The sequence below is a fragment of the Peromyscus californicus genome, unplaced genomic scaffold, assembly GCF_007827085.1.
Source record: "Peromyscus californicus insignis strain IS unplaced genomic scaffold, ASM782708v3 Scaffold_3__1_contigs__length_106647218, whole genome shotgun sequence".
NCBI classification, from domain to species: Eukaryota; Metazoa; Chordata; class Mammalia; order Rodentia; family Cricetidae; genus Peromyscus; species Peromyscus californicus.
The window spans coordinates 60,612,615-60,625,073 of NW_026294551.1; the positions used below are offsets into that span (position 1 = coordinate 60,612,615).

Genomic DNA, 12,459 nt, shown 5'->3' on the forward strand with positions numbered 1-12,459 from the left:
TGTGCATAGTGTTTTGAGGCTTTTTAGCATTACATATATTTTAGCTGAAATTGTGTTTGGACACAATTCAAATTGTCTTCTAGGGCACTCCTGATTCAGAACTACTGATTTTTTTTTTTAAATCATTGTTTGGTATGTTTTAGGTTCTGTAGTCTTTCTAACTATTCTTGCTCTGAACATTCTATAACCTAGGGAAAAATAGTACCCCTCTCCAAAAATGATGTGTTTAATAAACTGCTTGTATGTTTATCTTAGACTGGAAATTTTGTGTGTGTGTGTGTGTGTGTGTGTGTGTGTGTGTTGGGATGAGGTGGTAGATTTTTGGTAGAGGGATTTCCATTATTAATGGATCACTGCTGATTTGTGGGTGGAATGGGATAAAGATTTTTTTTTTTGATAAATGTGTGGGAAGATCTTTTATGCTAAAGAGATGGCACATGTGCTGTAGTATGACTTCATGCCTCAATTTTGGTCTTTGGCAATACTGAAAACATTTTGGTGCTAGAGATTGAGCTCAGGGCCTCATCCTGCTGAACATGGATCCCATCACCAAGCTATATCCAAAGATCCAAAAAAATTTTTTAATAGGAACTCTTGGCTTAATAATGGTAAGGTAAGCCACGCAGTGGTGGCACACGCCTTTAATCCCAGCATTCAGGAGGCAGAGGCAGGCGGATCTTTGTGATTTTAAGACTAGCCTGGTCTACACAGCGAGTTCCAGCATAAGCTCCAAAGCTGCACAGAGAAACCCTGTGTTGAAAAACAAAACAAACAAACAAAAAAGTGGTAAGGTGGATGGACACATACACAGACACAGACACACACACACAATCGTAAAAAAACAAATAATGAATACTGTATTATAAAAGTAGTATAAACATCTGTGTTTTGTTTTATATATATTTGCAAGTATGTGTGAATATGAGAATTTATTGCCATTAGAGAAATAGCACACTGCTGTTGAAGGGTAGGGATGGTGTCTGTTTATGTCACCTAGGAGTGGTAGTTGACATGTTTACAGTCTTCGTTTACCATTGCAACAAATAAAGGCTGTTTATATGCTCAGAGTGACAGAGACAGACACTCTGCTGTGTTTTAAAGTTTACATTTTCTGTTCAGACAGTCTTGATGCTAACATTGGCTGTTAGTGAGAAATAAATTGTTGTTTATTATATTTCTTCTAAAGGATCCAGCATTTGGAGGCAAACATGAAGCTCCATCCTCTCCACTGTCTGGGCAACCATGTGGAGATGATCAAAACGCTTCACCTTCAAAGCTTTCAAAAGAAGAGTTAATACAGAGTATGGACCGAGTAGATCGAGAGATTGCAAAAGTAGAGCAGCAGATCCTTAAACTGAAAAAGAAGCAAGTAAGTGCTGGACTCCTTGCTCAACACAGTCTGTGTGCTAGAAGGTGGTGTGAAGAGCAGCCATGCCTTTGATGGGCCTTGTGCTCTGCTTACTCTTCAGCACTGTTCGTTTCTTCTGTTTCATTCCTTTATTTCTCCTGCTGTACTATGCTGTATGGTGTCTTTGTGTGTTAGTTACTAAGGTTGCTAAAATGTAATTTATTTTATCTCCCCAGTGGCAGCATATATGCCTACCAGTTTGTGCTTCTCCTTGTCTTTACAGGATAGTTTTATTTTTCAATAAAATGGATGTGAAATAGTTTTAATTAATTTGCATTGTCTTGATTAGGAATGAGGCTGAGCTTATTTTCATGTTATGCCTTCTGTATTCTTCGTGTGCAGATATTCTCTCTTTTTTTAACTGTTAAAATTTCCTAGTATATCATTTCATTTTTTTTTAATAGTTTTATTTGAGGAGGGAGTTGGACTTTTTTAAGATAAGTTCTCATTGATTATGTTGCCTAGGGTGACAATAAATTTTGCCTAGGTTGACACTAACTTAATAGGTTCTAATGATCCCCCTGCTTCATTTCCTGAGTAGCTGGGACTATAGATTCATTCTATCACCTTTTAAAACTGAGATGTAATTCACACCACAGTATTTATTCTTTCAAGGTGTGGAATTAAGTACTTGTAATATATTCATAAATTTTTGCAGATTATCACCACTATTGAATCTAAAACATTTTTGTGACTTCTAAAAGAAACCCGTTATTCATTAGTACTTAGTGTCTGTTTCTAATACTGCTTGTCTCCTGGAATCTACTTGTCTATTTCTGTCTGTATGAATTACCTGTTTAGTTAAATAGAATCCTATGACATATTTTCAAGAATTGCCTATGATGTATTTGCATCAACATTTTTTGTTTGTTTTGATTTTTCAAGACCAGGTTTCTCTGTGTAGTTTTTGCCTGTCTTGGAGCTTGCTTTGTAAACCAGGCTGGCCTTGAACTCAAAGAGATCCGCCTGGCTCTGCCTCCCAAGTGCATGTGATACTGCCGCCTGGAGCATCAACATTTTAAAATTGTTACTGACTAAATTGATTCCATTGTAGAACCATACAGTATTTTATTCATCTATTCATTAATTGATAGACATTTGGGTTGTCTATCTTTTTTAAAGGTTTATTTCTTATTTATGTATATGTGTATGTGTGCCTTCAGAGGCCAGAGAAAGTGTCAGATTCCTTGGGGGGCAGGAATCACAGGTAGTTATGGGCTTCCTCATTTGGGTGATGGGAATCAAACTCTCCAGCCCATATCTACTTAAATTTTTTTTTTTAATTTTAAGCTTTATAAAAAAAAATGTAAGTAAAAATCACAAACTAGAATTAACCAGTTTTCTTCCATGGCTGCTTTCTTTTTTATTATGCTGTCACATTCATGTACCAGTTTTTATGTGGATCTTTTTGTTTGTTTGTTTTCAGTCTTCTTGGATATATACCTAGGAGTAGAATTTTTGAGTCATGTGGTAAAACCATATGTAAGCATTTAGGTACTGTGAAACTGCTGGTACTTAGGAGGTGTGTCTTGTTTTCTTTCTTTGCCAGCGTGAGTTTTCTCCCCTCTTCCTACCCTCTCCCTATGTAACATAGGTGGTGGAAGGCTTCTCTCTATGTAGCACAGCTGGTGTTGAGATCTGGACTCTCCTCCCTCAGCTTATTGTATTACGGTTAAAGGGATGCAACACTACACCCGACTTTTGTTTTCTTTTTGAAATATCCGTCTTAGTAGATGTGAACTAATGTCTTGCTGTGATTTTACTTTGTATCTCCTTAATAATATTTTTCTTAATGATAATGTTGAGTGTCTTTGCATGTGTTTAATGGATATTTATACTTATTTCCTAGATCTATGTCTATTCACATCTTTTGTCTTTTTATTGTTGAGTTTTAGGAATTTGTGTGTGTATGTGTGTTTGTGCTTGCTCATGTATGCACATGTGAAGGCCAGAGGTTTCTTTCCTCTATTACTTCAACCATATCTTTTAAGATGTACTTATTTTTATTATTTATTTATTTTTTTAAGATTTATTTATTTTATGTATGCGTGCTCTATCTACATGTATGCCTTTATGCCAGAAGAGGGCATCAGATCCCATTAGAGGTGGTTGTGAGCCACCATGTGGTTGCTAGGAATTGAACTCAGGACCTCTGGATATGTATTCTAATTACTTTCTGAAATTCCATTCATTTATTGTGTATGTTAACATGTGTACTATAATGTGTGTGTGGAGGTCAGGGAATAGCTTTTGGGGGTTGGTCCTCTTCTTCCACTGTGTAGGACCCGGGGCTTGAATCCAGTAATAAGCCTGGTAACAAGTACCTTCACCTGCTGAGCCATTTGGCTGGCCCCAGTTTTGTGTGTGTGTTGTACACATGTACACGTTTGTGTGTGTTGCTGCACTTCTGTGTACGTAATATGTGATAGCCAGAAGTTCATGTTGGGTGTTATCTCTTTCCACCTTACTCTTTTGAGACAGGGTCTAGCACTCAACCTGGAGCTCACCAGTTGGTGAGGCTTGTTCTCTGGTGAGCCATAGGGATCTTCCTGGTCTGCTCTCCAGCACTGGAGTACAGAGGTGTGCTACTTATCCCAGCTTCTATGTAGATGCTACACATGAAGCTCAGGTCCTTTACCCACTGAGTTCTCTCCCCATCCCATTGTTAGTACTTTAAAAATTATGGTTTTGACCTTGATATCCTCCTTATGCTAATTCTCTCCCAGGTTTCACCCTCCTGAATGCTTAAGGGAAGTTCCTTGTCTATGTATCCTGCATAATGGGCGTTAACAGCTTAGATGCAAGATGGTAAAACATCTGTAGCGAACTTCTGCCCTCCAGGGTTCTCCCATTGTGCTGTAAGCCTGTATTCAAGACCTCCTCCCTCCTTCAATAAACGGCATTCGGCATTAAAAAAAAAAAAAGAAAGACAATACTTTGGTGTGGTGTGGTGGTGCACACCTTAAATCCAGGCACTCAAGTAACAGAAGCAGATCAATCTCTGTGAGTTCGAGGCCTGCCTGGTATACAGGGAGGAGTTCCAGGCCAGCTAGGACTACATAGTAAGACCGTATTTCAAGACAGAAAATAGCTTTGACCTCTAGAAAGGATCTCCAAGAAGCCTCTTCGTCCCCCTTCCCCAGGGGTTCTCACACCACACTGAGGTCTGGGATGGAGGAACAGTTAATACTTGCACTAGGCAAGGGAGATGGCTCAGGCAGTAGAGTGCCTGCTGTATACATCAGGGACCAGAGCTCAAAGACAAGAACACAAGTAAAAAGCCAGGGTGACAGCTAAGTCCTGTAACCTCTGCAGTAAGGGAGTGGGGCTCTGCAGCTAGCTAGCCTAACCAAACAGTAGGCTTCTGGTTCTGTGTCAGACGCTGTCTCAAAAAATAGCAAATACATCCAATGCTCACACACCACACACAGAATTTTTAATATGTCATAATAAAAACTCACTTTTAAAACAAAAAAAAATTACACTTATGATTTAGTTTTAGATTTGCTTTTCTGTGTAATTAATGCTCATGTCAGCTGTTTTTTAAAAGTGGAAGTTTTGTTTCTTTCCAGTTTTTATTGCTATTTTTCTGTTGCCTTATGTTTTAAAATAATGTCTTATTTTATTATTGAATTTATTCTAAGTTTTTGTAGAAATTCATCATGTTGAGAAATCCTGTATTTTCCTGACATGTAAAGATATCCCTTTCTCTTTTCATTTAGACAGAATCTTCCTTGGTAGCCCTGGCTGGCCTTGATAGCCCTGGCTGACCTCGTACTCTTGTCTCAGCCTCCTGAATATTGGGATTTTAGGTGTGAGCCATTATGCCTGTCTGCAAGTATTTTAGTAATAAAAGAATGTTGAGTTTTAGTTACAAAGAAGTGCTTATTTTACATTTGTTTGCTAGTCATATAGTTTTCTCCTTTTGATCTCTTAGTAAGCCCCTGTTTTAGTGCTGGTTTCAGATCACCTGCGCAGCTCTAGGTTTAGCTTTATTTGTCCACATTATCTTTTTTTTTTTTTTTCTTTAAACCAAGACAGGGTCTTACTAGGTAGTCTGGGAATTTACTCTGTAGACCAGGCTAGCCTTGAACTCACAGAGATCTGCTTGCTTTGCCTCCCAAGTGCTGGGAGCTGGGATTAAAGGCGTTCACCACCAATGCCTGGTGCCTTTTTTATTTGTTTGTTTATCAATTGCTAGTTTAATTTAACAGTATTTATTTGGGAATTTAAATTCATGAAAGGGATTAGGTTATAATAGTTTTGATTGTTTTGTTACTTTTGAGATGGGGTCGTGTATGTAACCCAGATTGGCTCTGAACCCTGATGCATTAGACTGACTTGGAACTAACTCAGTGTAATCCTCCTACCTTTGAATCTCTTGAGTGATGGAATTAGAGTGGTGAGCTACTGCAACCAGCTAGTTTATACTGTTCCTTTCTTTAAAAAGTATTACTTGTGCCAGTGGTGGTGGTGCACACCTTTAGCCTCAGCACTTGGGAGGCAGAAGCAGTCAGATCTTTATGAATTTGAGGTCAGCCTGGTCTACAGAGCGAGTTCCAGAACAACTAAGGCTACACAGAGAAACCCTGTCTCAAAAAACAAAAACCAAACAAACAAAAACAAAAACAAAATGTGTGTACATGTCTTTTCAGAAATGTGTGCGTGCACATGCCCAGTGGGCATAGAGGTCACAGGACAGACAGCTTTGTTGACTTACTTAACTCTTTCCTCCTTTACATGGATTCCATGTACAGCGCTCAGGTCATCAGGCAAGTGCCTTTACCTACTACACGATCTTGCTAGCCTCTACTGTTTCTTTCTTACCTGTCCTTGTCTGGTTTTGGTAAGATTTTAACATGTACCATTTCTAAACTCTGAGATGGTTAAATATTGCAGTTATTTTGTTCTGGAATGTTTGGCAGAACTTAAACATTGGTTAAATCAGCTTGATCTAATGGAGAGTCGTGTGTGTGTGTGTGTGTGTGTGTGTGTGTGTGTGTGTGTGTGTTTGTGAAAATTTTTCCTATTGGTGATTCAAGTTTTTTTTTTTTTAATTCAGTTATATTTCATCTAGAAGTAAGTTTTCCCATCTTTTTGGAGGGTATAAGTGAATTCTCTACAATAAATTTCTATTTATTTCCATTTTTGGGGTTTTATTCCAAGTCATTTAATTCTTTCTTCCTTATTTTCAATACCCCTTCTTTTTCCTTTCATGATGCTGGGCCTCATGCGCGGTAATGCTGAGAGTATCACTTCTTTAAGCAGATTCTTCAGTCTGTTATTAGTTTATATTTATCTTTGCATGTGAGTGTTTGTGAATGCCTACATGATAGTGTTGTGTGGCATGTGGAAGCCAGAGGACAGTCTCAGGTGTGCATGATAAACTCAGTGTGCACACAGTGGCCAGAGGACAGCCTCAGGTGTATGTGATGGACTCAGTGTGCACACAGTGGCCAGAGGACAGTCTCAGGTGTATGTGATGGACTCAGTGTGCACACAGAGGCCAGAGGACAGCCTTAGGTGTGCATGATGTACTTATTCAGTGTGCACACAGTGGCCAGAGGATAGCCTCAGGTGTGCATGATGTACTCAGTGTGCACACAGTGGCCAGAGGACAGTCTCAGGTGTACATAATGAACTCAGTATGCACACAGTGGCCAGAGGACAGTCTCAGGTGTATGTGATGGACTCAGTATGCACACAGTGGCCAGAGGACAGCCTCAGGTGTACATGATGAGGCTGTGTGCATGAGGCTGTGTGTTCAGGTAGGGGCCAGAGGGCAGCGTCAACTTTTGTTCTTTTGGAGCCATCAACCTTAGTTTTGGAGACAGCGTCTCTCATTGGCCTGGAGCACTCCATCAGGGAAGGCTGGCTGGCCGTGAGAGCCCCTACCTGTGTCTGCCTTCTCAGCATTGGTATTAAAAGCATGTGCTATTAAGCCTAGCTACTTTTCCATTGGTCTAGTGATCAGTAAACTCTGGGCCTCTTTGCATGCTAGGCACATTTCTCTTTTCTGTGTTTCTCCCCCCACTTCCCATCTTGTCATTTACATCCCCAGTCCTTGTTGGGAAGATTGCTCTTTTCAAGTGGGTATGGCTTAACTTACAGTACCTTGCTGTTGGTCTTCCTTGGTAGTACAGGTCATTTTTTTTCCTCTTCCCTTATGCTAGACTTTATTTTTACCTAGTAATCAATTTGGATATTTGTTGAGCATTTACTAGGTTTTAGGTACTGAAAAAAAGACAATAAAAGCAAATTCCTGTTTATAGTAATAGGTAACATTTACTGGGCATTTAGAGTTGGAGTATATGTAGTATAGGTCATTTAATCCTTGCCAAAAAACTATATGTTGAATAGTGTTGTTATCCCTTCTTGTATGAGTGGCCTAGATATTTGCTTAAATTCTAGGAAAAAAATACTATAATCATGCCTTCAGGCTCAAACCTAGACAGACTGACTAAAAATTGACACAGCCTTTTGCTTTGTAATTCATATGCCAGCTGTTTAGTGCTTCTCGACAAGAGCAGTATTAAATCGATAGAAAGTTTGGATTTGGACATGGTACTATTCTTAGCTGGGAATTAGACCTTTTACCCTTTCCTACCATACTGTTCACCACAAAACTGTCACAAATACCATGTATCTCTAATATGTAACTTTTCCCAATGTTATCAAAGACTATTGTGATAGAGTTATAATAAGGTGCTTTCCTTAAACTTAGTTTCTTTTTTGTGTTTCCTTTATCAGAATTGAAATAGTCAAAATTTTCTCCATTGGTTTTACATCTGTCTGTCTATCTTACTATGATTTATGATATTTAGTTATTAAAATGCATCTGGTTATTTTGCCTTGAGCTCTTGGATCCTTGAGAGCCTTGTAAACGATTACCCTATAGATTCTACAAGAAGTGCACGGTGTAGCATGTGCTATCTTTGGCTGCTGATTGGTGATCTGCAGCAAATGTCTGACAGTTCTTTCTGGATTTCTTAGCAACAGCTAGAAGAAGAAGCAGCTAAGCCTCCTGAGCCGGAGAAGCCTGTGTCCCCTCCTCCTGTGGAGCAGAAACACCGTAGTATTGTCCAAATTATTTATGATGAGAATCGGGTAAGTTTATATTCTTTCTGACAACATAGGCTTTAAATCTATTTGACTCTGGATTTTCCAGTTCTGAATATATTCTATTGTAATTATATTAAAATCAGAGTTCTGTTTTACATTATATATTGTATAACTATTAATTCACTGATTAGAATTTTGCGGGGGGGGGGGGGGGGCAGGGTGGGGCGGGTCGGGGCGGGACGGGGGCGTGGTTTCGAGACAGGGTTTCTCTGTGTAGTTTTGGTGCCTTTCCTGGATCTTGCTCTATAGATCAGGCTGGCCTCGAACTCACAGAGATCCTCCTGGCTCTGCCTCTCGAGTGCTGGGATTAAAGGCATGCGCCACCACTACCTGGCCCGCTGATTAGAATTTTATCAGCTGATTCTGCTATCATACACATACTGACAAGTATATGAGATAGCCATTTTTTAGCTTTTTACTTTTTTTTTTTTAAGACGGAGTTACTGTGTAGTCCTGGATAGCATGGAACTCCATATTTGGCTTTGTAGACGGGGCTAACCTCATATGTTGAAGCAACCCTTCTGCCTTTGCCTCCTGAGTGTTACGTATCATCATGCTTGCTTGCAAATTTTTTTTTTTTTTTTTTTTTTTAAACAAGATATCCCTATGTAACCCTTGCTAGCCTGGAATTCAGTGTATAGACCAGGCTGGCTTCAAACTCACAGATATCTGCCTGTCTGTGCATCTTATGCTAGGATGGAAGGATTGTGCTGCCATGACCTGCATGCTTGTTAATTTTTACTTACCAAAGCCTGATTGGTCACATTTCAGTACAAATGTACCTTTGGATAGAGGAAAGAATTTCATTATCAGCCTCAGAGTTTATAGCTGGGCTATGGCTGAACTTAAAAAGTTCAGTGTGGACTTTGACCTTTAGGTGGGTTTTGGTTTTTTATTTTTATTTTTATTTTTATTTTTTTGGTTTTTCGAGACAAGGTTTCTCTGTGTAGCTTTGCGCCTTTCCTGGAACTCACTTTGGAGACCAGGCTGGCCTCGAACTCACAGAGATCCTCCTGGCTCTGCCTCCCGAGTGCTGGGATTAAAGGCGTGCGCCACCACCGCCCGGCTTGGTTTTTTATTTTTATTAAAACAATTTTTTTGTTTCATTCTCTTAGTTGGCAAATTTTTATCAATTAGGAAATCCAGGCCATAGTTCTGTGAGTTGTTTTTGTATTGACACTGTTGGCTTTTGATCATTACTTTAACTTGCAGTTAAAGTAAAGGGAAGCTTATATCACTTCAATATAAAGAAAATGTTGCATCAGAGAAGCTTAACAATTGACTTCTAGAAGACCTTATTTCAGAACATATAATAGAGCTTAAGTATTATTAAGATTTAGCCGGGCGGTGGTGGCGCACGCCTTTAATCCCAGCACTCGGGAGGCAGAGCCAGGCGGATCTCTGTGAGTTCGAGACCAGCCTGGGCTACCAAGTGAGTTCCAGGAAAAGGCGCAAAGCTACACAGAGAAACCCTGTCTCGAAAAAAACCAAAAAAAAAAACCAAAAAAAAAAAAAAAGATTTACTAGCCAAGGGTAATCATAAAAAGTAAAAATTAGAATTGTTGTTTGAATTTATTTGCTTTGTAGTGAGTTGATTTATCAGTCAGTATATTTTATACAGAGAGCCAGGTTTGAAAGGATATTGGACATAAGAAAAGCAACTGTTAGCTGGGGTGTGCAGTGGTGGAGTACCTCCCTAGCATGCACAGGATCTGGGTTAGCCCTAGCATCACAATAGCAAATTTAAAGAGAGACAGGCAAGCCCAGCAATATTTATAAAGGTAAGAAAATTAGAGAGTTTACCTGAAGAACTAATTCTAAATAAGAGTCAAGAGTACATGATGGGTAAAAGCTATGTTCTTATATAATGTAGATATAATAAGGCTATAAAAAGTATCAAAAAAATGAGATGTTCTGTGGAATTAGGGTCGTAAAATAGTATATTGCTATTCTGAGCCTTTTGTATGAATATGTTCTAAAGTAAATAATAATTATGAACGCCATCCACATAAACAGTAGGGGCTGGGAAGATGCTTCATTCTATAAAGTGCTTGCTGCACAAGCTTGAGGATATGAGTTTAGTTCCCCAACACTCATAAAAAGGGGAGTGTGATAGCATTTGCCTGTGATTTGAACACTGGGGAATTAGAGACAGGAGGACCCCTGAGTCTTGCATGCCCGCCAGCCTAGGCAAATTAGTGAGGTCTGGGTTCGGTGAGACACCATGTCTCCCCTGCCAAAAAAAAGTATGATAAGCAACTGAGGAGGACACAGGGTATCAGCTTCTGCTCTCTACATGCACCACACACACTAAAAACAAAAGTAAGGCAGGTGTGATGGGTTGAAAGAAAATGGTCCCCAAAGGGAGTGGCACTCTTAGGAGGTATGGTTTTGTTGGAGTAGATGTGGCCTTGTTGGAGGAAGTGTGTCACTGTGGGAGTGGGCTTTGAGGTGTCCTATGCTCCAGCTATCCCAGTAAGACAGACCACTTCTATTGCCTGCAAGATATAGGTCTCTCAGCTACTTCTCCATCACCATATTTGCCTGCACACCGTCATGTCCCACCATGACAATAATGGACTGAACCTCTGAACTGTAAGCGAGCCACCCCAATTAAATGTCTTTTTTTTTTTTAAGATTTATTTATTATGTGTACAGTGTTCTGTCTGCATGTATCCCTGCAGGCCAGAAGAAGACACCAGATCTCATTACAGATGGTTGTGAGCCACCATGTGGTTGCTGGGAATTGAACTCAGGACCTTTGGAAGAGCAAGCAGTGCTCTTAACCTCTGAGCCATCTCTCCAGCCCTAAATGTTTTCTTTATAAGAGTTACTTATGTTGTGGTGTCTCTTCACAGCAATAGAAACCCTAACTAAGACAGCAGGGAAACTAAAAAATAATTTTAATTCCATCATGAAATACACACATAAAAATAATCTTAAACTCATACATCTGTACAAGAGTAGACAGTTGAGAGTCACATATAGAGTATACTGTGTGGTACATGTCACATGCTGGTAAAAATACAGGCAGTTAATATTTAATTAGTTGGGCTTAGAATGGGTGCAGTTTGTTGACTGGCCAGAATAATCTTCTGTAGTGAAGTTGGAAGACAGTAAGGGGAAAAAGTGATGTTTCACCTCATGCCATGCCTAGAGGAAGACTGTAGTTCAGAATAGGAAAGTATGCCCTTTGTTTGTGGAGATGGAAATGAGAAGTTTTGTGTTATATCTTTAGATTTTTGTTTTTCAAGACAGGGTTTCTTTGTGTAACAGCCCTGGCTGTCCTGGAACTCACTTTGTAGACCAGGCTGGCCTCGAACTCAGAAATCTGCCTGCCTTCTGCCTTCCAAGTGCTGGATTAAAGGCATGCACCACAGTGCCTGGCATATCTTATGATTTTTAAGAAATACCCTTCAGAACTATAAAATACTTTAATCAGCTAGTGACCTTTATAGCCAGTTTGTGATCTCTATGATAAAGTAAGAGATTGGAACTGATAGACAATGGGAATTTTTTTAATGTCTAAAATTTTAGTATTCATTTTAAAATAAAATGGATTCAGTGACACTTATTGATTACATTTTAAAATAAACTGTTGTACAATCTAAACAATTGCAAATTAGTGAATGTTGTGGGTGTGAAGACTGAAAAATATTAAGATCTGATAGAGAACTTAATTTGTGTTTAAGTATATACGTGTCTTCATTAGATATTGAAATAAATGTTTCTTAATGCCCATCATCAGACTTGAAAACTCATTTTAGATCTTTTCTGTTTTGATCATTTCCTTTTTGTTTCTTGTTCATTCCACAAAGCAAAGAATAGCCAAACTTGATGTCTCAGTATGAGTCTTGGCTTCTTACAGTGAAAAGTTTTTTTCATGCATGAAGAATGTTCTTAACTCACTCTTAGTAATTGTCAAGCCA

General features: G+C 39.1%; 1 protein-coding gene across 20 annotated transcripts in view; it reads left to right on the forward strand.

The window, feature by feature from the left end:
- Ncor1 (nuclear receptor corepressor 1) overlaps positions 1 to 12,459 on the forward strand; it is a 155,133-nt gene that overhangs the window by 41,905 nt on the left and 100,769 nt on the right. For all 20 annotated transcript variants that reach the window (XR_008222298.1, XM_052757109.1, XM_052757108.1 and 17 more), the window contains exons 5-6: positions 1,187 to 1,369; positions 8,402 to 8,515. Coding sequence is in view for 19 of the 20 variants with exons in the window: in XM_052757109.1 (XP_052613069.1) it covers positions 1,187 to 1,369; positions 8,402 to 8,515 (297 nt within the window). In the remaining variant the exon portion in view is untranslated. The remainder of the gene's footprint in view (positions 1 to 1,186; positions 1,370 to 8,401; positions 8,516 to 12,459) is intronic.